Source organism: Lepidothrix coronata, unplaced genomic scaffold (genome assembly GCF_001604755.1).
Source record: "Lepidothrix coronata isolate B3197 unplaced genomic scaffold, Lepidothrix_coronata-1.0 Scaffold121, whole genome shotgun sequence".
In the NCBI taxonomy this organism is placed as follows: Eukaryota; Metazoa; Chordata; class Aves; order Passeriformes; family Pipridae; genus Lepidothrix; species Lepidothrix coronata.
This window is the reverse complement of record NW_016690301.1, coordinates 2,024,346-2,048,767: the sequence shown is the minus strand read 5'-3', so window position 1 is coordinate 2,048,767 and position 24,422 is coordinate 2,024,346. Positions and strand designations below refer to the sequence as shown.

Here is a 24,422-nt window from a genome sequence, read left to right as displayed (position 1 = left end):
AGGTGCTAAAGAGCTGGTAATTCCATTAATTTAAATTATCTTGATGTATCTGATATAATTGTGCATTTGATGTGGTTTCTGGATACTCTCCTTGCTGAACGAATATCTCTTTAGATAACCACTAAAAGGCACAAATTCCTCCTATCCTCCTCCTTCCAGTGTGGTGATGTATGTTTGGAATGAAACACCACTAATTTTCTCATTGTGACTGGTTGTGTCCTTCCAGAAACCTCAGCAACAATAAGATCAAGGAGATCCGAGAAGGCGCATTTGATGGAGCTTCGGGAGTGCAGGAGCTGATTCTGACAGAGAACCAGCTGGAATCTGTGCATGGGAGGATGTTCAGAGGCCTCACGGGGCTCAAAACCTTGTAAGTGCAAAGATGTGCCTTTGTTCCTTTCTAAGTGCACTGGGGCTGCTCGAGGTCAGTGATTCCTGCTGAAATACCTGTTACTGGACAACAAGTGCTGCTGCTGGGTCTTGCAGCATGGTTGTGAAGTCTTCAGCTTATTTCTAGTTCTGGGCAGGTTTGAGATTTATCTGCTATTTCTGTGAAATAAACAGATTTTCAAGAATTTCAGGAGCAAAATGATGGTGAACCTGGCATGTGCCAAATTTGTGGGCTTGTAATCATTTAATACTTCTACTCTTGTTATTTCCTGTGGAAACAAGGCACGTGGGACTGTGTGCTCTCTCTTAGTCCATCCTCCCACTCCTCCTCCACCCAAATTGGAATTGTTGATCTGCTTTTGAAAAGCCTCATAGTGGGCTAGGAGCTGACAGAGGTAGTGGGCACTCACTGTAAAGTGAAAAGTACCTCTCTTGCATAGTCTGCCCTGCTCTAGGAAGCAAGCACCTGACCAGGTGAGGTCAGTAAATAGACTCTAGGAATCAAAATGCAATTAAAATCTGCAATTTATTCATTAGCCAGAAATGCTTCTTATGTTGCAAGGTATGGCATAATTACTTCAGCCCTTAGTCAAGCATAAAAAGAAATTCAAGTTTCATTTCAAGGACTTTGGTCTGTAATGACAAATATGGAACTTTTGCTGTTCCTTTAACATTTTTTTTTGTGGTTACAGCCATCTGTTCTTTAATTTAATGTATGCACTTTACTAAGGGATTTGAAAATACTGCCCATAGATATTAAATTAATTTTTATGCCATAAAGCAGCCCGTGGCAGTGCTCCTAAACAAAATTCAGCATTTTTTAATAAAAAGATACTTAACATTCAAGCTATCCTGCTGACCTGACCTACATTTCCCCCAGCTGATAAAGCAGTCTAAATATACACAGCATGATATGAGGATCTGTGAGTATAAGTTTTCTTTCAGGAAGGGCACACGGTGCATGGTGAACCATGATATGAAACCAAAGGGTTTGGCTTGAGGGGCACATATTGCTATCCATTAATTGACTTTCTTTCAGCATTAGAATAGTAATCTACTGCATAGGGGCCACATTCCTGAGGGTCATGGTCCAGTTTTTATAAAAGACTGTTTCTGAAATGTAATAAATCACTGTGCAAGGTATTTTAGTGTCCAAATTTGGCCTTCCCATCTTGCAGTTCTGTGTTACCTACAGAGTTGGGGAAATGTTTCCTACTGAATGCCTTACTTCCCTCATTTACTGCCCTGTTCGTTGTAGAGCTTGTGGTCTTGACCTGGCTTTCGGACAGCTTAGTACTCCACCTGTCAGGTGTGTGTCTCTGTGCCCTGTGAGTCTTTCCTGGCACAGTTTCACCCCAGCTGCAATCCCAAAATTACTGAGACCGCAGTGCCTCTGATGGGGACTGTACACAGAGAGCAGTAATGCAACAGCAACATCGTGTTCAGCCCTCAAACATGATGGCCCTGAATTTCTTCCCAGCCATGTTTAATCTCTGTTTGGTATTTTTAGGTATCACTGATGTAGCATTTAAATGCCCAACTGGCAGACACCAATCTGAGATTTAAATCCAAACTCCTCAGGGAGCCTGAATTTTTGTTGTCCGCTGCATGAGTTTGATACCAAGATGTTTAAGCTTCCTCAATTTGGAGGATCAATTCACTGGAACAGCAGCATGAGCTGCATGTATTTTGTGGATTTTTGCTTTAATTACTGAATAATTTCTCACCTAAGTAGGAGAATCACAACAGTGCAGTGGTGTTTACAGACCCAGCTATTGATTGGCACACAGTGTAACAAATACACATGAGCCTTTTTTGCAATGGAGTGAAACAAGATACTCCAGTCTTTCAGATTAATTGGGCTCTATCGTGGAGTTCATTGTTACCATAACAACTCCGAGAGATGTATCTTCCAAAACACAGCACTGATTCATCTGGTACAAGCACTGAGCAAAAATCATTTTATAGGATGATTACTGTTTTTCATCTTCTCAATTAATGATGATAATGACATTTCAGAGCGTGTGCTAGGTCTGGGAATCTTTCCTAAGCTATTCCTTGATTTCTGCTGAGGATGCTGTTCCCTTCCATACCCTTGCAGTGTGGATTACAAAAAACACCCATGATAGTAGCAGAAATAATGCAACTAATATTGTTATTGTCACACACTTCTGGGAGTCTTTCTCAATTGAATTCTGAAATACGTCCTGACTTATGATTATCCCGACTCTGATATTTACTAAATTGAGCCTTTAATTTTTATTTCAAGTTTGTCACTAGTCATAATTGTAATTACATACTGCATTCAGATATGGATCTCCCCATCAGCTTCTAATGTTGTGTGGAAGAGATGTGTTTTAAATTCATGAGACCGTGTTTACATGAATCTAGCCCTCCTCTGGCTGTGTTCTCCTTCAGCAATCAGTAAAAACAGAGTGCTTTCCAAAGCCTCTTTTGATGCCCTTGGTAAAGGGCCTCCTATCCTGAAATTATACCCCCTCCCAGCAGTTCCTAATTCCCTGTTTTAATCCTTGCAGGATGCTGAGGAGCAACTCTATCAGCTGTATAAACAACGACACCTTTGCTGGCCTGAGCTCAGTGAGGCTCCTTTCTCTGTATGACAATCACATCAGCACTATCACCCCTGGAGCCTTCAGCACATTGGTCTCCTTGTCTACAATGTAAGTCATCTTTTTATGGCATGAACATGCCATGCTGCTGTTACTCTGTGCTTTCCTCTTGAAAAGACAACCTTGCAGTTTGTATCGAAAACCTTACTCAGGGAAAGAAAACTTTGTCCCAGGTTTGGGGGATACAAGGTGTGATTTAGAAACACATTTGAATTGCTTCAGCTGGAGTGGCTGAAAACACTTGGAGGTTGGCAGCCTCAGGCAGGATGACTGTGGGTTTTGCTGTGTCATAGCCCAGTGCAATGTGCAGTAGAAGTTCACATAAAACAACCTCTGCAGATTCAGAAAGATGTAGCTTATCGTACACTTCAGCTCCCTGAAGCTGCTTTTGTTTCAGTAGAGTCTGATTTTGTGAGAACAGCTTTCTTGGATTTCAGTTAAATTAGTTAAATATCAGAAGAAATCTACTAGCTAATGCCTAGATTTTTAGAACAACTGAAGAACACAAAACAATCAAATCTTACTGAATGTGAATTTGAAAATCCCAACCCAGGATTTCTGTTAATTCTCTTATACTTCTCATTCCTCCTTTGGAGTATGTCCCATGTTTCTTACGTACTTTTAAATGCTTTTTGTAGTGTGTCCATTTTAATAAAGTGCAGACTGATAAATATGGAAAGAAAGTCTGCCCTTTGTTTCCAGCTGTGAGTGGGGACCCTGGTGTTGCTGTTAATGGAAGTTGTCTGTCCTGGAAACACTGCCTAATTGTCCAGTCAAAATAAACTAGTGGTGCTATTGCATTTCAGCTTTGGAAAGCATTCTCCTTCATATTTGGAGGAAGAAAGGAGTGTTGAATCTCAGCTACTTTGTTGCTCACACTTTTCATTTTGTTGTTATAACTTTTCACCAGAAAATCGGTTATCATTTTGGCATTAGCTCCGTGCAGCATAAGGAACACAGACTCTTCATCCATTTACGTTTTGTAATCCCAAAAGTCTCCTTGAAACTGATGGACACAAAGAGGAAAACAAGCAGATTGTTTTTACTGACTGTTTTCAAGTCACTGGTCAAGGCAAGTGGTACTTGCTGAAAGCTTGTTCTCACTGTGCTGCAGGCAGTGCCTGCTCCTTGTACAGTTGTCTCTGTGCTTCCTTCCACGATTCCTTTTGTACTTGGGACTCTCTGAGTCAGTCTGTAAAGTCTTGCATAGAATTGTGTTTGTCATGTTTTGTTAGTAGCCTATTTTCTTATTTTTTCAGCTGTGGAAAAGAGACTGTTGCACTTTCTAGCAAGAGCAATTAAAGCTGCTGCTAATTAGAATGCATTGCTTTGGCACTGACTTGTAATCCTGTTGGTTCCTGGCTGTGTCTTGATGAAAAAGTTTGTTCTTCGGCACATTTTCATTCTGTATTTGATCTACAGACAGAAGAGGTGTGCTTTTGACTTCTTTAGACATTGGTTTAAGGCTATAGTGATTTTTCACATATAAATGCAAAATTCAGCTGTGTTCATTTCCCAGCAGTTCTCTGTTGTAGGTGGATATATTAGATGACAACATTGCTGCAGTTTGATAGTATGACTGCTTTTCCTGTTCAGCCCACACTCTGGGAGTTAATTGGGTATTGTAATGACTTTATTTTTACATCTATTGATATGAGCCAAAAATTCCTGCAAAATTCCATTTCCATTTTTATATTGGCATACTTACAGCACTAAAAAATGTTGCTCCTATTGTTCTTACTCCTTGTGACTCAGCCTCATTGATATTCTCAAAACACGGACAGCTCTGACAGTAATACCCTGACTAATGGTTTTCAATAGGGGAAGAACATTTATTTTGTAAGTTATTGATAAAAAAATAGCAGGTTTTTATTTTTTATTAGTCAAACTTGCTAGTGTAGCATCTTAATTTGAAGTGTGCTTGTACTTGTGCATACAGAGAGTTCAGTCATGTCTTTCAGTCCTTACACAGCCAAGTGGACATATTTGCAAGCAGAACTGGTTTTCCATGGATTATTATTCTAATAGGTGCACGGAGCTAATGCCAGAATGATAACTGGTTCATCAGAATAACATGCCAGTGTTCTAGGATAAACTTAATCTGAATTCCAGAATATATTTCCAGCCTAATTTCAAAAACACCCAGATCTGTTTCAGCATGTTTTTTTTAACAGGTCACTAGAATCCATTTAAATAGTTAATATTCTATGGCTTCTTTGCAATTTTGAAGAGACATTTGTAGTAGGATATGCATATTTTATTCGTCAAGACTTCTATTTCCCCTTGATTTTAAAAATACGTCTGTGTCCTTGAGTAAACACTCCTGAATTTAATGATAGTACAACATCTCTGCTAGAAGTTTGATTGCTGTATTTCTCTTTGAGTGGTTAAATCCCTATCTTACGTGGAGGAACTCTGATTATTAATGATGAATTTTTACGTCAGTTTGTCCGCCTGACATTACTGTTGGTGATTTGAGAACTCCACTTGAATAGCCAGGTTGGACAGTAAAGCTTTTGCATATAATCAGCTTTTCCAGACCTTACATTTCAAGCCAGGAAGGGAATCTCTTTTCCAATGTGATACTTTAAAGAGAGCTTTGATCTTACGTTTTTATCAAAAGTTGCATCACAGATTTGCCATGGAAAGAGCATTTATGTATAGGCATGTACACTGCATTAAAGCAAAAAAATCACTGCTCTGCAGTTGGAAAAGGATGAAATTTAGATGTTGCTAAAGTAGCAGAAGGACATGCAATTGCTGACAAGATAAATTTGTCCTTTTTTGCCCAGAGTTATTTGAATTCCAAAATAGTAGATTTGCTTATTTATTAATTTAATGTGTAGCAACCCATTTATTTCTTTCTTATTTCCTAAGAAAAGCATAATCCAAATTCTAACCTAAGGATTTAATGAATTTGGTCATATGTTAACCTGTGTTTGCCAAGAAGAAAATGAGGGTTTGTGGATAGTTACTGCTGCTCAGCTAGCAAGCAGTAGCACATTAAATCAAAGCAGTCTCTCCTCTCTAGACAAGGATAATTACTATTTTTGGAGCATTTTCTCAATTAAATGATGGAATGTTTCTGAAACTTTTTGATATATCTCAGTGAGATGCTCTCTGGATGTGCAAAATGTTCTTTACAACCCAGAGCTGCTGGTATTCCAGAAACCTGATTATACACACCTGCTGTTTGTTTCCAATTGTGGCTTATTTAATTCTCAGGCTCTGTGTCACGGAGGTAGTTCTGTGAACATGATCTCACTCTCTTCCACCAGTGGAACAAATGGCCTTTGAAGTGTTCGTTGGCTCCCTCAGCGTTGGCGGTTCAGACATTTGGTTCGAGCACTCTGTTCGTGCCAAAGTAGATCAGCGTGGAAAATACACAAGGCATCCTGCATGTGGTCCCATTATGGATTTCAAGAAAATGGAAAACAATTCAGAAGGAAAGCAGCTAGAATTAGAGTAGTGCTTTCAGGGCTTCTCTGCACCTTCTGTCTGAAAGCTCCCGTGTAACCTGTTGGTTTTCTCACCTCTCTGTGGCAGGTTTGAATCCTGCTCAGCCTGAAGCAGGTTCAGTGTTGTTATTGCTGAACATTCTGCTGAGTTTTCTGCTCCCCCCCCAGTTCTCCTTCTCCACGGTGTCCAATAGCCTGTGCTAGATCCACGTGTGTGATTACAGCAGTGACTGAAATGGGCTGTTCTGCAGTGCCAAGAGCAGCTGTAAATCATATTGTGGCTCTGTGAAGTTGGCCTAGAACCTATAGAATGTAGGAGTTGGTTTGGGTTTGTTTTCTTGCTGCCACACCTCAGTGGAGCCATATGTGTTTGTCTTCAGCACTATTGTTTTCTGAAGGAACTGCTTGGCTGAAATCCTTTAGGTTTGTGAAAGTGCATTGCAAGTGAAGGCTTACAAGATCTTCAGCTACTACACCTGCATTTGCAGTACCTGTTTCTTGGGCCTTATAATTTCTTGTCTCAAAGAAATTCTTGATTTAAAGAAATTTCATTATCATCTTTTTGTACTACCAAAATAATAACTCTCAGACATATTCACACATGACATGCAAATTCCATCAGTGTTAGTTTAGATACTTCATTTTCCATACAGAAGCTCTGACAGCTCATTTTTTCTTCCATGAGGCATCCTCAGACTGAAGCTGTTTGTTCTCCCTCTCTCTGTACATAACATAGTCAACTTCCTCTTTTTTACAAGTGAAACAGCAAGTACTTCGGTTTATAAATATATCTATATATTTAGATATTAGTTACAATCCTAGTCCTTGTATAAAACCTACATAGAACTTCCCTGATCTGAAGGATGGAGGAGGGATCTCATAGAAACAGATGGCAGGGAAGAGCTTGGACTTGGAGCCCCTCATCTTTGTGCAGTTATTTCAGTATTTCTGTATGTTCATTTCTAATGCACTCGTGTCTTGTTCCCTTGCAGTAATTTGCTGGCCAACTCCTTTAACTGTAACTGCCATTTGGCCTGGCTGGGAAAATGGCTGAGAAAGAAGAGAATTGTCAGTGGAAATCCACGCTGCTTGAAACCCTTTTTCTTAAAGGACATTCCAATCCAAGATGTAGATGTCCAGGACTTCACCTGTGACGGTAAGAAAATCCAATTAATTTTGGCATTTGTGATAATGTTGGCAGCTCTGTGAGAATGTCCCTTCATGTCAAATAGTACTGCAGGATAAACATTTCAGTTTAGTGATGAACAAGACAGCCACCTAGAGATGATCACTGTTCTCTATCAGGAGTTTATTTTTATTCTTGGTTTCCAGTTACTGAATTTATACTATTTGCACCTAAATATAAAAATGAATTTACTATAGACAAATGTTCTGCTTTATCTAATCCTGTGTATAATCCTGGGCCTTCCTTCCACTTCCTTATTTATACACTTAGTTAACACTCTGAAGCCAGTGGGAATGGTGCTTGTTTGGAAAGTCTTTTAGTTTTGGACACTGTTCAGGGTCACCAGTAACAGATATGAATACAGGGAATTAAAAAAAAACCTTAGATATTATTTTAAATGACTCAGTGATGCTTAATACTTTGTTGGGTCTATATTTAAAAGAAAATATCCTGACATTTCTTTCATTTTCCAGTTAGTTTTTTTTGACTTCTGATCAAGCAGATTTTAAAGAAAATAGTGAGGAGAAAATTACCTGATGACTGCACAGCTAACTTGACTTGTAGCATGTTAAGACCAGATAGGCTGGAGCTGCAGTTAGTCATAGCTCTAAAGAGACCATAAGAGTGATAGAAGTTTCCTACTAAGAGTAAAAATTAATTTCTATCCTAGTGAGCAATCTGGCAACAGGCCCAGGTACTTGGGCTCAGAGTTCAAGGCACCCAAGTTTAGTCATTAAAGAATCATTTACTTTTAGTTTGGGAGGAAAAAAAAAATCCTGGTCCCCAAAATGACATTTTACACTTGGGAGAAAAAAAGAAAAATCCTTGTGCACAAGATGTCATTCCACACTTGGGATCTTTCTCTGTCATTCAGTCACTCAGAGCCCTGGGGAATGAAAGGTAGGTGGTGGCAGGGTGTGAAATGCAGAACACAGGGGGAAATTAAATATGCTGAAAAAACGTGCTCTTTCTGCAGGTTTGTGAAGGACTTTGAATTTTGTTTCCAGTCATTAAGCTCAGCTGGGGAGAAAAGTTAAAAAAAAAAAAAAAAAAGAAGTCATCCCTATTCCTCTGTAGGCTGGTGGTGCCTCCCCAGCCCTCTGAATGCAAATGATTCCCTACCCGTGCAGTTCGGGGTCATCCTGTTATCTTATATCAGGGCTTCCAGTCTTATTCTTTAATCTCAGTGCTTGTGGGTGCCTCCAGCAGAGAGAAGAAAGGAACAGATCTGCCTCAATTAGTCCTTGCATCAGTTAAAAGGCAGAGCCAGGCAGCACACAACAAGGGCAGGCTGTGTGCTCTGTGTCTGTGCTGGGCAGCCCGGGCTGCCTGTGCTCACACACAGTCCTGTGGTTCCTCTCCCTGTCATCCCAGGAATGTGCCACTAAGTGTTTCCTTTCGTGTGCATCGTGATCCTGCACCGTGCATGTGCCTTGTGTTTTGCAAAGCCTGTTGCTTTTGGGGAAAATCCATGCTTTAATGTTCTTAGCTTCAAAGAGCCGGTTTCTTCTGCAGAAACCCTATTGTTCTTCAATTAAAAGATTTAATCTGCTGTTTATGGACCTTTGAAACCGCTTTTGGAGAAAGTAGGTATTTTTATGTGTGCACAGATGGATTGCCAGCAGTTGGGAGTATTCTGCTTCACGTTGCTGTTTGCCTGGCTATCGTTGTCAAAAACAATGAGGCTTTACAATTCAGATGATAAACAAAGTGCCAGGCTGACTTCAAAAAATAAAAAATAAACATCTAAAAGCTGAATTTTATAAAAGTCTTCCTAAAGCAGGGTAGGTAGTGAATATCATGTGTCTAGATGAATTTAAGGGCATCTTAAATGACGGTCTTAAATTCGTCGTAATTCATTAAATTAATGGTTAAGTTCTCCATTTCCTCTGGGACATTGTGGGTGGGGGAAGGATCTGGGATTCACAGGACTGATTGGGCTGCAGTTTGCAGAATTACAAAGTAGATTCTCCTTAAGAGTATGACTATTCAGTTTATGAACTGGTCATGTTGCCTGTATGAAGGCTGACCCAAAGCGTTGGATCTACTTTAAAATGTCGTGATGGTTCCCATGGATTCAGGGGTGTCCCTCCTTGGTCCTTGTCAGTGGCTTTATCTCCAAAGAGCCTGATTTGGGCTGGAAAACTCACTTCCCCGTATTCCACCTCTCTCCCTGTGCAGGTAATGATGAGAGCAGCTGCTTGCTTTCACCTCCTTGTCCTTCCCAGTGTACCTGTGTGGACTCCGTGGTTCGCTGCAGCAACAAAGGGCTGCGGATGCTGCCCAAAGGAATTCCCAAGGACGTGACTGAGCTGTGAGTTACCTTTTACCTCGCCCCTTTCATCAGAAGTTCCTGAAATTACATCATAGGGAGGCTTTGGAGGTCCCTGGGGGGTTTGCCTTTGACTTCAGTGATTTTGTGCTTTGGTGCTTCCCCATATGTTCTGACCGTAATTTCTGTACTTATTTGTCCCTTGACTGAATAAATTGCTCTGTAATGGGAACAGGGTTTATCTGTCCTTGTACCCATTAATTCTGGGTGTAGGGAACAAATGCATATATTAGTATCAAGTAATCCTGTAGCACTTCTGCAAAGCCCAAGCTCACAACAGGCAGTTTGAAGGGATGGTGGAAATAAGTTCCTGAGTTACGCAGCTGTGAGCTAATTATCCTCTGAGGAGATTAAAAAAAAAAAAAAAGGAAAAAGAAAGCTGGTCATCGAAACAAGGAATTCTTTTCTCCAAACCTCATGAAATGGCTAAAATAACAGACAATTAAATTATATGGTAAAGTGAATTCATCCTAGTTGAGAACCATCTTCCTTGTTGTCTTTTCATCTACTTTATACTGGATTTTCTTTCCATGGAAAGAAAATAACACTGGTGGAACTGCTTGGCTTAAACAGTTGGCAGTAGAAATACTGAGCTTTTCCCCTTTAGGCCCATATTCAAATCTATCCCAGGTGAGTCGTTACTGAAACTTGTTACAATCTCATCAGCATTGCTATGTGAAAATAATTGGTTGAGTTAGTTGTATGTTCAGTGAATTTTATAATGAATTAAAATCTGATTCTGCTATTTTCTAGTATCTAGGCTTATTTTTACTCCCTTCACAGTGGGACAATGGGGTTTACACTCTTTTTACCAGTCTTGTAGTCAAATATTGTTGCTGAATGAGAAGGGTACTGGATGTGCTTGTGGTAACTCAAATTAACATGGAAATTTTGCATTAATGAATACATCCTTGGAACACCATTGACCAGGGCATGCTTAATAGTGGTTTGCATTAAAAGCCACATCCTGGCCTGTATTCTCTTATATATTGCCATCAGTGGTAAGAAGCCTGCAAGGTGGTTTCTGCTCTGCTCTTGTTCGGGTTTCATTGCATTCAAATGGGACTTGCCAACACTAAGATGTCACAGATGTTACTTTGATTTCCACTGCCACACCGGGGAATTTCTATGTTTGAATTTTGCATATTGAGTTTTACTGATATTATCTGATACACTGACAACGTAACTTTCACAAAAAGAGTGAAATTAATCTCACATTCTTGAAAACTGCTATATTTCTTAACTGTTTCTTGGCAAATAAGGCAATAGCCTGGAACTGAGCAGTTTGAGTTCATAGGAGTTTACGTGACTGTCTTCTTCAGTAGGAACCTCTTGGCTGTGCAAAACTCTAGTGCAGCTTTCTGCTTTCCATCCAGAAATGTGTCAGCAGAACACTGTCAGCCATGGACTGCCTGGCTTTGAATATTTCATGTTCTGCAAATATAACCTTGAATCTGTCCCAGCTGTCTCAAAATTCAATCCTGATCTCACTCTCAACCAACAAAAATTGAGCTCCTTATTTGTATCTATACCAAAAGATGGGCTGCAGGTACTGAAGCAAGAAATTTTATGTGTTCGTGGAAACTGTGACAAGAATGAAATATGTAAATAACAAATAATCAATCTTACTCGCCTCTCTTCTGCATCCAGATTGAGATAAAGATGTTGCCCATCATCTAGAAAGGACTATATCGTGCAGGTTCCAAGTTACCAGTGTGAACTTACACATTTTAATTGTTCTGTGTTTGAGAATTGCCATTGCTGCTGTGATAAACAGTATCCCCTGTGCAGCTCCACCTCTTGCCTCATCTCCAGGGCAGCTGGAACCTGGCAGAGAGAACCCATTAACTTTCTGGGCACAGGGTGAAAGGGAGTTATCTTTTTCAATATATTAACACTCAATAAGATAAATAAGTAAAATACCCCCATTTCCTTAGGGCACTCCTAGATCCCTTGAACTGTCTCCTAAGCCTGGAGTATCCTCTAGAAGCTGTTTTGTTTCTGTGGTGGCAGTGGATGACTGTTTAGCACTTGAAACCAGAATGCTGCTGAGGTACCTGTTGCAGAAGATCTCAGTGCTGTTGGATGTCTAGAGGGAGCCACAGCAGCCTCCAGGGCAGGGCTACCTTCACCTTCCTCATTGGTACAGCCCTCAGAGGTGCTCAGAGACACTAAAAACCCTTCCCATGTTGCCACTGCCCCCACTCTCCTTCCTCACTCCCACATCCAAGACCCCTGGGCAGTGTCCTGGGCTCCCTGTGCTCCCACCAGGCACTCGCCCAACTCCACGGTCACCGAGGACAGAGGTGGTGACAAGGGGACACAAGGACATGAAAACCCTCTTGTCCTGGCAGCCCACAGCCCCCTCCCTGCAGGAGACCTGAGCAGGGATAGGATTCAGGGGAGCATTTTAGTGCAGCTTTTCTGAATGCACCAACCTGACATTCGTAAACTTCCACTATTGACGTGTTCATTTACCAGGCACATGAATTGCAGTGCTTTTTTATTTAACTGCAGTGGTTTTATACAACATGGCTTAAGGGAAAAGAGCTGCCACGTATCTAGTTAAACCAGTCTGTTGTGGCTGAATACAGCCTTCTCAGAAGTTCTTTTAAATTCTTTTAGAGGTCTTAAAATGGTCTTAAAACAGGAATCCTTTCCTTGTAACAGCTATTAAATAGCAATGTGCAAAACTGAACATATCTCTTGCACAGGCACACAGGGAAAATGTTACCCTTTCTGGGTCAAATTTCACTGTACCTAAGCTCAGCAAAAAAGATCACCAGCAAAGTTTTATTGCATGGTGGACTGGAGACACAGGCTCACTCCTTCCAGCTTTCTTCCAGAGTTTCTGGTTTGGATGTATATGTAGACAAGACATGTGAAAACCATTATCTCCTTCATATTTAGAGCTTGGGATGACAGGAGACATCCCTATGTTTGGTTTGTACCACCCTTGGGAGGAGGGATTACCTTGGCAGGGAAGGCTTCCATCTAGAACAGAGTTGAAAAGATCACTAAGTCTCCTGGCTTTTCAGAGGAATGATGATGCAAGAAATTTCTAATTCCCATTTAGTCCTTCACAAAACCCCATCATCGTGGGCAAGCTTTCTTCCAGCTTCTTGGGAATACGAAGATAATTTGTTGTTTCTTGCAAATCCCTTTGCTGTATATTTACAAACTGCCTGCATTTTTTTCCCCTCACTGTTTGCCCTGAAGAGAAGCCTTGGGTTTTTTGACCATACTCAGTTTTCTGGTCCAGATGTTCAGAAGTAAAACGTTCATGCAGTGAGCTGGTTTGGAACTTCACCTCACTGCTGCTTAGTGTTTTAGGCTTTTCTTTTCTTCTACTTTTTTTTCCCAAATCTGTTTGAACCAAGTTTCCCATGCTCTTTTTCCTTTTATGTATTACCTCAGTGTGTGAACACTAGGTTTTTTTTCTTTTCTTCCACAAAAGTATAGTCTATTTCTAATAAAGTCTTATCTGACAGCATCCAGCTGCTTTTATGGACCTACAGCAAATAATATTTTGCACTGGGGAAAAACATTGGAGGCAATTATGTGGACGGCGTGTGCACAAGCTGTAACATAATGAGTGTGGTGTGTTTTAGAATAAATATGTACTCATCATGTCATCTCTAGGCTCCAAATGTTGTCATGACACTGAGCTATAGGATTGCACTGGTGGGATTGTTAGGAAAACCTGCATCCATAGATCATTGTTAGTGATTGTTTTTCTTTCCATTTATATTAGTACATACTAATATTTGCGTTACTTTGGCCATTTCTCTTTCTCTCCTTACAAACCTTCCCTCTCCTATTTCTGTTTCTCGTTCTTACAAGGTTTCTGTGCTTGACACATCAATTTTCATGTCTACCTGGAGGTATTTACCACCAATCTCAACCTTCCTTTCCATCTCCAGAGGCGCTTGTGATTTCTTTTGACTTGTGACTAAAACCAGTGGCTTGTACTGGGCCGTGCAAATTGGTGCCATAAATATTCTCAGAGCAGTTAGTTATGATACATGTAGAATGTTGTAAGAGTTTAGTACCATTTTTCAGTTTGCCTGTGCTGCTGCTGATCAAAGGGAAGCTCTGGAGTGAGATATCTGATGGAAATCATCTGCTTGAGAATGCAAATGCTCTTGCTTGTCTGGAAATCCACTGTTTTACACACTGACCCTTAACACGGGCTTCAGTGAATTTTCCTGTGATAATAAAGGAGAGAAACAATTTAGATCAAAGCTTAGGCTTACCTGGTCCTGTGTCACGAGAGGTTTTACACCCTGCTTAATTCTGTGTGGAGGGAGATTCTCCCGTTGAGAGAAGGGATAGCTCTGTAGAGGATATTTTAGTTACAGATGAAATACAGGACTTAATCTGCATTTCAAATCTGATAGTTTAGAAAAAGTAAATGGTAGCAATACTATCAAATAACGTTTTCAATGACTGGTAAAGTTTGAGTAAATATGAGAAATGTGACATTAGCACTAATAGAGACTAAAAGTATGTTTAACTTTAGAGCCTTCACTTTCCTCAAACACCCCTGTGTTTCTGTGTGTCAGACATGTAGGTTGTGATCTGTACAGCAAATACAGCAAAATCTGGAGTCCAAATTTGCCACAGCTTAAGAAAGTTCAAGGTCCAGATTCGTACCCAGGTCCACACTTGAATTTCGGTTCTTCTCAAGAAACTGTAATTGAAGCTCTTAAAAGTCCTGCTTTGTGGATGTTTCATCTTTCACAGCCCAATTCTTTTCTAGATCACTGTTTTTAGGACCTTAAACTTGACTCAAAATGTTAGGATATTTGGTATCTGCATCAAAAAATTTCGGAGTGTAACTTAATTTTATAGCTTCATAAGATTGTCAAGCATCATCTTTTTTTTGTGTGATGTAGCATTCTATATGAAATAAATAAGGAAATTAAAGGGAAGGCTTTGTGCCTTTTCAATTACTGCCTGAGAACTGATTTTTCTCTCTCCAGTTTCTTCTCTTAGCACAGATTGCCACTGTGAGCTTGACTTTATGGCTGAGTAGACATTTCAGTACAAAAAGGAGTCCAAGTGATTCAAATTGTTACATGATGCTTTGGCACCTTGTGCTGGTTATATCACCTCCAATCCAAGTGGTTTCAGTACTAAAATAGACCAGTTGGAAAAAGAACAGCTGTCATCTTTTATGCATAGCTTTAAATTTTTTATGTGCAATGTTAGTGTGTGTGAAAGGTGCTGGATGAGCCCTGGGGCCATTCCCACAGTGCCAGCCATCCTGGCCACTTACCCATCTCCAGCCATGTTTTCCAAGAAGCTTTTCCAGGTAGGAGGGAGGTGGCTTTCTGTGAGAACTGAACACATATTTTGGTGGGTTTTTTGTTTTGTTTTGTTTTGTTTTTTTCAATTTTTTCTTTGGTAATTTCTTGTTGTCATCATTGAGAGTTGAGGATTCCCAGCAGCATTCACAGGGTAAAAAACCAATTTCCAATCTGATATTTAAACTAGAGTCTAAAAACTTCAGGAAGCAAATGAGGTTGTTTTGGATACTACTCAGTGTCTGTATTAAGGCAACTGACACTCACTCTTGACTCTGTATATTAATAAATTTATTCCAAGCATTAAAATTAAACATAGATTTTTCATTCATACCAGAATTTCTTTGCATATCAGATGCCATGGACATCATCTTCCTTTGGCTAAGGACTGGAAAGAATTTAAAATGTAATCTTCCCTCTACATCCCTCTTTTATGGATATTTTGTTTTGTTTGGGCAGGGGTTCTCTAGCTTCATACGTGGTATTTTATTTGTATATATGTACCCATGTACAACTTTTGTAACTCTCTCTGCCCATTCACCCTCAGGGATAATTCTGTTACTCACTGTGTTCAGCTTCCAGTCCTTTTGCAGCCCCCATCCATCATGTTCAGCCCAGCAAGGTGGGGAGCTGCTGCCCCTGCACCCCCCAGCTCTGACAGGGGCCTTCACTTGCAGCCATTGGTTTCTTCAAATATTGCAGCTCAGATCCTCCTGATTCTTGGCAAACTCTTATGCCCTAAAAGCTCTGTTGGTTTTTTTGTTTTGTTTTTTTTTCAAATTCCCTGCCTTTAAATGTGCTTTCAGAATGAAATGCTTAGGAACTGCTGCCATGCTTTGGATAATGTGGTGAGAGGTTTAACAGTGGTGAATTGTTCTTATGTGTGCACGAAAAGTGTGTTATTGGTACTTTTTCTGAGTAAAATTGTGTTTGTTCAGAAACTATACCACTGGTATAAGTATTGCAGTTTTCTGCTAGCACATTTATATAACCATCAAATTGCTGCAGTGCAAATCCAGAGCTATTCAAAGCAGATCTTCTGTAGGAGTTTAACTCCAGGGGTCTGCATGTCTATGTTAGTCTGAGTCATAAAGAACTGGATTAAAATGTGCACCCTTGACTTTTGATTGCAGCAGAAAGCAAAATAGGAGGGAAAAAACCTTGGCTCACTACCATCAGTTTGTTTAAATTGCAGGCTGTTTCTTATTGAGATCAACAAGAGAATATCCTGAAAATATGTTTCTGAAGAGTTCAACATATTGCAAAAGCTGAGTCTCCTTTCTTAAACGAAAGTCATATATAACTTCCAAATACATAATACATGACCTGCTTTTGATTTCCTTTGGAAATCCTTTGGATTTTACATTTGAAATAAAGGCCGGAACCTTGACCTATCCTCTTGCATGGGTTTGGGATTTGTGATTTTCTGGGATGAAGGAGAAGGCACAGGCTCCCCGTGACTCGCTGCGTCCACAGCAGAGCGTGACTGGGGGAATGAGACGTGGCTTGCCCCATTTAAACAGTAACACATGGGGCTGATCTGAGGATCTACATAACAATTTATGGTGTGAGTTCACCAAAGAACTCTGTTTTCAAAATAATTTATGACAAATTTAGCCAAAAGGGAGCAAGTGACTTTACACTTGCTGACTGTGGATGTCCATGGGAGGTGTGAGTGTGGCACAACGAACCCATACTCTGGTTGGTGACAATCTTTGTCAGCAGAGCAGCTGTCCCTGCTTTTAACTGTTGGATGTGCAACTCTGTCACTCAGATCATTGTCAATGGAGAGATTAATTTGTGCAGTAGGCTTTTTTCATTGAGAAAGAAATTTGCTTTTGGTTAAAAAGTCCAGAAGGCAGTAGTCCTGCCTTGCCCAGGCTAATCCTGGCAGGAATTAGGAGAGCTGCAGTGCATGGGCTAAGGTAACTCTGCCTGATGGCATCCTGTGCACGGGCAGGAGGGATAACTGTGAGGCTGGTTGGAGTAGTTCAGTTGGAGAAGTTCAGCTGAAAAGATATCTGAAGCAGCAGCAAAGGGTGAGAGGGCGTTATGCTGAAATAGAAGGGGGGGAAAATGATGTGACAGTTATAAAATGTATTATGCAAGAAATTCTGTTAGTGTTTATAGGCTTTTATTTTTAAATGATGTAAAAATAAAGTTTGTGGGAAAATTTTCTTGGATTTAGTTTACACAAGTATCTCTGTGTTGTTACAGTTAATGTAGAGGGGGAACATACAGCACAATAATAATCTATTATAATTGTTGTTTGCTGTAGTAAAAGTAGAATAAGGAGGTCTGTTGCCAAAGAAAAGGAAATTGTATGTGTGGAATAAAAATTCTTAACATAATTATCAGATTCTGTTTTCAGCAGCAGAGGCAGCACATTAAGTGTTCTGATGTCTGTGGGCTGCATTTCCTGGCTACACTTGATTATATTTCAAAACATGCCACATCAATTGCATTGTCTGTCTATCTTGGAAAAAATCCCACAAAGTATCTTGCAAGGAAGGGAAATATCATTTCATCTTTTATCCCCACCTGTGAGGGAAAAATCCCTTCCTCCTACACGGTGCTTTCTGAGAAGCTTGGTTTTGTTTCCCAGGTAGATGTGGCTTCTGGCAGATGTCTGGAGGATGCCCTTGGCAGTGCCATGGCACCACAGCAGTCACTTTCCACTGGAGACTTATCCCTTTGGTATCCTCCAGGGATGCAGTTTCACCTAAAAGCCAAAGTTAAGGAAAAAAACTCCAGCTCTGTCTCTAGTTTATTGTAATAAACAGGACTCCCCCACACCCAATTGCTACCACAGGTCAGCTGTGGAGTCTGGAGTACCCATGCTCTCTTCTGGGCAAACTTTTTGAAAGTATTGTATTTGTTCAGGGTTTTTCTCTTGGTTACTCACTGATCATGTTTCTTCAGTGGGGAAAAACTGCAAAATGCAGGCCCTGTGTGCCTGTGTGAGGACATGGGATTATCCCAAGGTTTTAGCCCTACTGTGCATGTAAATACATAGAGACGTAATCAATGGTGTCTCAAACAACTTTCCTGCTGGAAACACAAGATATTTTATTAAACACACTTAGTGCCTGTAGGAGGAACCTCTATTCAAAGAGAGCTTGGTCTTTAGTCTTGAATTTACACCAAGTTTTCTTCCTGTTCCAGCACACTGTGAACAGGAAAGGTGAGGAGGGTGTATGTGCCATAGACAGAATTGCTGTGATGGATGTGGCATCAAACTTGTGGATGTTTCTGTTGACACTGGAATAAGTGGGACTTCTTGCAGCACAGAGATGTGGCAGTGCAGCTCCTCTTCCCTTTCTGGCTGTACAAGGAACTTACCCTCACAAGGCAAACCTTCCCTAACAGGGTCAGGGAGCAGTCAGTGCTGTTACACGAACTTGTTAAAGGTAACTTTAAGTTCAGGGCACAAGCCATGCAATTTTTCTCCCTTCCTTCTGTTGCTGTCATAGGAGAACCAAATGGTCATTTCTGTTTGCTGTAGGCCAGAGATCCTTTATTCGCTTCCAAGTCTTAAAACAAACAAAATAAATCAATAAGCTGCTGTCGTGCTTTGCATGTGGGGTAATTCACTTATAAAGGGAAAACTGCTAGAGTTCCAAAGCAATGAATCAAAGGTAATTTCATTAGTGACTGACTTTATATTTTCCTCATTCATGGTGCCGATTGAGTGACACAAGTTCTTGTTAGTATGTGTTTGTGTAATTGTCAAATCTGACTTTTTTCAGATACTTGGAAGGAAATCATCTGCCTGCTGTGCCAAAGGGGCTCTCTGCCTTCAGACACCTGACACTGATGTAAGAAACACGTGGTTTCAATGGCAAGAAAATTACATGACTCTTTCTGCCCTGTGCTGTGGGTGGAACATAAATAATTAGTATTTTGGGGGGGTGGGGTGAAAAAAGCCCCACAAAACCCCCAAACCTTCTGTAATTTGAATTTGGAAAGAATTTCACAGTGGCCACTGCTGCCAGTAAGTGTTCATAAAGAGTGAGGTGCCTGAGAAACCCCTTGCTCTGCTGGAGCTCACGGCCCCTGCGAGAGGACTGAACTCACCCAGGCTGCTGCAGGTTCACTTGGCAGATTTATCTGTGCAAAGCTGTAAAGGTCATTAACAGAGGAGATGCATTAATTTGTGCTAGGTGAGGCAGTATTTATAATGCTAAGGCAGTGATAATTTGCATAGCTGTTTGTGCTATGAAGTGTCACGGAGACAGAGGCGCAGCTAGACTGTGTTCAGTAAAGTGCTGCCTGACACAGGAGTGAAATTCCCTGCCCAAAACCATTTATCAGAAATTTTCAAATGCTGTTGGAATCAGCTGTGCAGGTACTCAAGTCAAAACGGGCAGAACAACCTCAGACAAAAACAACATGGAGGAAAAACTGGAATCCTCTATTTTAAGAGAGCTTTTTATTTGGCAACATCTCTAATTTTGTTTTTTTTTTTAAGGCAGACCAACAACAAAACAAAATGTTCTGGTTGAGCCTAAAAGGACTTTTTAAAATGAAAAATGAAATTTTGTTCTAGTAGCTGTCAGTGTGAAGAGCATATGGAAATTGTGTGCCTGGAATAGATTGCAAAGCAAGTGGGGACAGTAAATATTCAGCGCTGCTTGCATCCTTTATTGATTTATCCTTCTTCATTGAATGTTATATGCTGGAAACAAGTCTTAATATTCTGAATCTGAGGCTTTTCAGGGGAGTCTAATCCGCTTTTCTTTAGACCTTATTCAGAGTTGGTTAAAAAATACAACAGTTGATAAAATGTGACTTTTCAATTGCTTCAAGCATTTTACTGTTCATATATTATGTAATCCTTTAAAAAACCCTTATATCTCAATTCATACATGCAAATGATATTTTCTCTTTGTGTTTCCTCAGTGATCTGAGCAACAACAGCATCAGTGTGTTGGCCAATCACACCTTCAGCAACATGACCCAGTTATCAACCCTGTAAGTGGCCCGAAGTTTTGTATCAGTTTTAATTGCTTTTCAGACACCATCTTAGGTGTTGAGCAATTAGTGTATATCATGTTAGTTAAACGTGTGGCTTTCCATGCTTCTCTGTGGTTGAATTGGAAGTGAAATGATCAAAGACATGCAGTGTTGTAACTCTGCTCTCTCTCCTTCTCCAGCATCCTGAGTTACAACCGACTTCGCTGCATCCCCGTCCACGCCTTCAACGGGCTCCGGTCCCTGCGAGTGCTGTAAGTTCCAATCCTCCCATGAGCTGAACTGCAGCTTATTAGGATGCACTTGATGGCAGGGAGGGTTTTAATGAGCAGGTGGCTTTCACTTGATCCAGTATTCATGAATACTTTCACACGGTGAAGTGTACTTGCACTTAGGTGCAGTGTGTCCAGTAATGACTAGAGCAGGTAAGTGCTAAACTTTTAGTGAAGCAATTTGCATATTTGCAGGACGAATGACTTTTCTCTGATAGTTCAGGGATAGGAACTATCATGAAAACAGGCCTCCAAAAGACTCCATAGAGTCTCGTCTCTTCTGCTTGAACAGTGTTTTGCTGCCCCACAGGAAAGGGCTTTTCTCTTTGTCTGTAAAAACTTGATCATCTTTCAGAGCGTAAGTTTCCATTGGATGCTTCAGCAAGAACGTCTTCATGGAAAACTTGGGCGTTTTCAGAATATTTCCTATTGATTGAGATTTATGCAGGCAGGCTTTTACATAAAAGAATGCAATCTGAGGGGAAGTTAGAAGCCCCCACACTAAAACACTGAGTAAGTCAGTGGCTGGGCACCAGTGGTGTCGAGATGCCTGTCTGAAATATTTTTGAGTTGTGAATGCAATTTCACCTCATATTGACTGTGGCACACTCAGAGATATCCATGTGTGGGTTATTTCTTGGGAGGTCCTTTTCTGCACTCTTTCTTTCCAATGTAGCTGCTTTCAGCAGCTTTCTGGATTGAACAATTTGCTTACAATCTCTTCTGGAAGTCATCTTTATATTGTCTCTAGAGTGTGGGCCTGTTCCTTTCAGCAAGCAGCCCCTTCCCAGCTTTCCTTAGGCATCTACTGAACTGATTCCTGCTTCCATGTTGTATTTACTGCTTGTCTCTTGCCATCAGAAACAAACCCTGGACTGGGTTTGCTCAGTTACTTTGGTGGACGTGCCCCATGTGAAGCTGTAAGGACAAGGTGGAGAAGCCACCTTCCTTCCTCCTCACGGCCCAGAAACACGAGTGGGTCACCACAACTTGCACAGTAACTCAAGGGAATAAATTAAATAGCTTATCTGTGCTGAAATTACTCAATGTGCTGAAGGAGAATGGGCTTTGAACCCTGAAAGGTCAAGACATGAGGAGTTGAAGAGCATGTGCTTTGAAACTTCACATTAATATTTTCTTGGTTTTTTTTTTTTAAAAAGTTAGATGTCATTCAATGCAGAAGCATGTGTTAATTAAAAGAGCAATGGGTGCTGTGCAGTGACTCCATAAATGTGGAATCAGAGGGTCGGCACGGGCAGCCCTGCGACTGTGGCAGCTCTGCTTGGCTGAGACCTTTCACTGTGGTTTCAGTGGTAAAATAGATATCTGAGTTTCAGCCTCCTAAATTATGAGGCAGCTCTGGATTCCCAGTTTTCATTAGTAAAAACAAGAAAGATACGTGATTTGGATTTGTTGCTTTAAGTTTGGCTTGGGAGCCTGATTTCTAGTGCACCAGGATGGTCACATTTGAGCTGTTACATGAGACCTGAAATTCAGCCACAGATTAATATACTCTGTTTCATGGCCAAATAAATTATTCCATATGGAGCTGTCTTCTGGCCCGCTTCTGATATGCAAGCTAGCTTGATTAAAGCTAGTGTGGGGCTCTCTGCCCCAAATTACAGTGTAGATAAACCATGCCTCCCTCTTTCCAATAGCTACAATTTGTCTTTTCTCTTCTGTCCTTGCAGGCCACATATGGACAGAAACAAAGGGCAGTATTTTAATAACAACTGTTATCTTTTGGCTTTTTTAAATGATTTGCTAGTCAAACTGAAAAAATGTCTTCCTCCTTCAAGGGAGAAACCCCCCCACTGTCTTGCACAGAGCAGTGAAATGAAGCCTAAGTGGGAACCTCTGCCTCTGCTCCCTGCATTTGGAAGCCTCCAGATTGATTTGATTTATTATGGCCCACAAAACTCTGGTATCAGCTACAACTTCTGCCACGTGTCATCAGTGTTGTTACTAAAAATCAATTCTCCAAAGAGAAAGTGGTTTCCAAGCGACAGTATGAAATCTGTTATTGTCAGTTATTTATTATCCACACTCTCGGGGGAACTTAAAAGAGAAAACATCAGCAAAACAATTTCCACATTTTTTGTAATACAAAGAATGCAGGGATCTCATTACCTTTGGCTGTGCATGCCTTTGAAGGTAGCAGACCCTTCTCATGCAGACTTCTGTCTGCCAAGTTATGTTCTCTTTACTTTTTGCCTCTAGAGTAAATACAGTAAATATGTCTTTGAAAATCAGAATAATCATACATGTATGATGCAATTGGTCTTTGACAGATATTTCATCCTGTCCTCCCTCTCTTACACTTTTCAGCACAATCCCAGTTGAGAAAACTGCAGAGTCAACATGTTTGTGTTTAAGCCTCAATATCTATCAGTGTTTACACAACCAGGCCTTTAATCTCAGTCTTCACATGGTTTATCCACAATGGCAGCCCCAGTGTGCTGGGGACCACACGACACAGAGTCTGGAGAATTCTTTTAATAAGCAGAAGTTGATATCAGGAAGTTTTTGTGCCAAAGCTATTACGGTGAAAAATTGTGGGTTTGTTTTTCAGTTCATTTGTCCAAAGCTAGTCTTCTCAGAAATTAAATGTAAACAGATTAAGAAAGATGAGATTGAGACAAATTTTAAATATTGTAACTTCCTGGAAGACCTGAACAGATTATTTTAAAGATTATTGTGTAATCACATATTTTTATATGTGATTCAGTTAAGAGGCAAAGACCAGAAATCAAAATACTTTCTCAGGTCACTAAATAATTTTCCATATTATATTTAGGGGGGGGGTAAAAGGATAAAATGAGCTACTGGATATTCTACTAAGATGAGATATTCTACTTTTGCTGAAAGCTGATGGTTATTTACTGCAGTTCAAAGCTCAGTCAAACAGTAATACATGTGATGATAAAGCCTCCCACTAATACTCTTTGGGCAAACCATTAGAACTGGTTTTTGCAGTACGCTTTTGTTGCTGGATGCTGCACTGATCTGACCTAATGCAAATATTTGGCTGGATTATTATTATTATTATTATTATTATTATTATTATTATTATTGTTATTGTTATTGTTATTGTTATTATTATTATTTTGCATCACAGAATGGCTACTTGCACTTATCCATCATCAGGGCTGGGCTTCGTGAACGAAGCATGTTGGTGGCTAAAAAGGCCAGTACAAGATAGACATGTCCAGTTGCAAAAGGCACAGCAGAAAGACTCCTTAGGTGGTAAATTCTGCAAGGCACGATTCTTTCTGCGTTGCCTTTTCTCCTCAGGGGTGATCCTGCGTGCGTTCTCAAAGGCATCAGCAGTGTTGTAGATGGTGTGTCTCCAGAGCTCCCGATTGGAGGCCAGAGTAGACCAGTTATGTTGATCAATATGGCCAAGGCTGAGATGTTGTTTCAGGGAGTCCTTGTATCTTTTCTTCGGGGCTCCTCTCTTGTGGCAGCCGGTGGCAAGTTCACCACAGAGCAAGATCTTAGGGAGGCGGTGGTTGGTCCTTCATCCTGGAGACGCAGCTGTGTTCTCAGCAACATGGCCTCAGTTCTTGTGACTGCTGCCTGTTCTAGAACAGATGTATTGATCACATCATCTGACCAGTGGATGTTTAGGATTGTACGGAGGCAGCGTTGATGGAAGCGTTCTAGGAGATGCAGGTGGTGGCAGTAGATGACCCGTGATTCAGATCCATATAAGAGAGTAGACAGCACTATGGCTCTGTAAACACTGATCTTTGTACTTTTCTTCAAGTGTTTATTTCGCCAAACTCTTTTATGAAGCTTTCCAAAAGCTCTCTATGCCTTTGCTAACCTGTTGTCTATCTCCCCATCGATCTTACCATCTGAGGAGATG

At 40.6% G+C, this 24,422-nt stretch overlaps 1 protein-coding gene across 2 annotated transcripts in view; it reads left to right on the top strand.

Annotated features, from left to right (window-relative positions):
- The window catches only part of SLIT3 (slit guidance ligand 3), a 480,366-nt gene that overhangs the window by 373,440 nt on the left and 82,504 nt on the right, over positions 1-24,422 (top strand). For both annotated transcript variants that reach the window (XM_017825656.1, XM_017825657.1), the window contains 7 exons: positions 227-370; positions 2,928-3,071; positions 7,471-7,634; positions 9,846-9,978; positions 19,055-19,123; positions 20,208-20,279; positions 20,462-20,533. In XM_017825656.1, the coding sequence (XP_017681145.1) occupies positions 227-370; positions 2,928-3,071; positions 7,471-7,634; positions 9,846-9,978; positions 19,055-19,123; positions 20,208-20,279; positions 20,462-20,533 (798 nt within the window). The remainder of the gene's footprint in view (positions 1-226; positions 371-2,927; positions 3,072-7,470; positions 7,635-9,845; positions 9,979-19,054; positions 19,124-20,207; positions 20,280-20,461; positions 20,534-24,422) is intronic.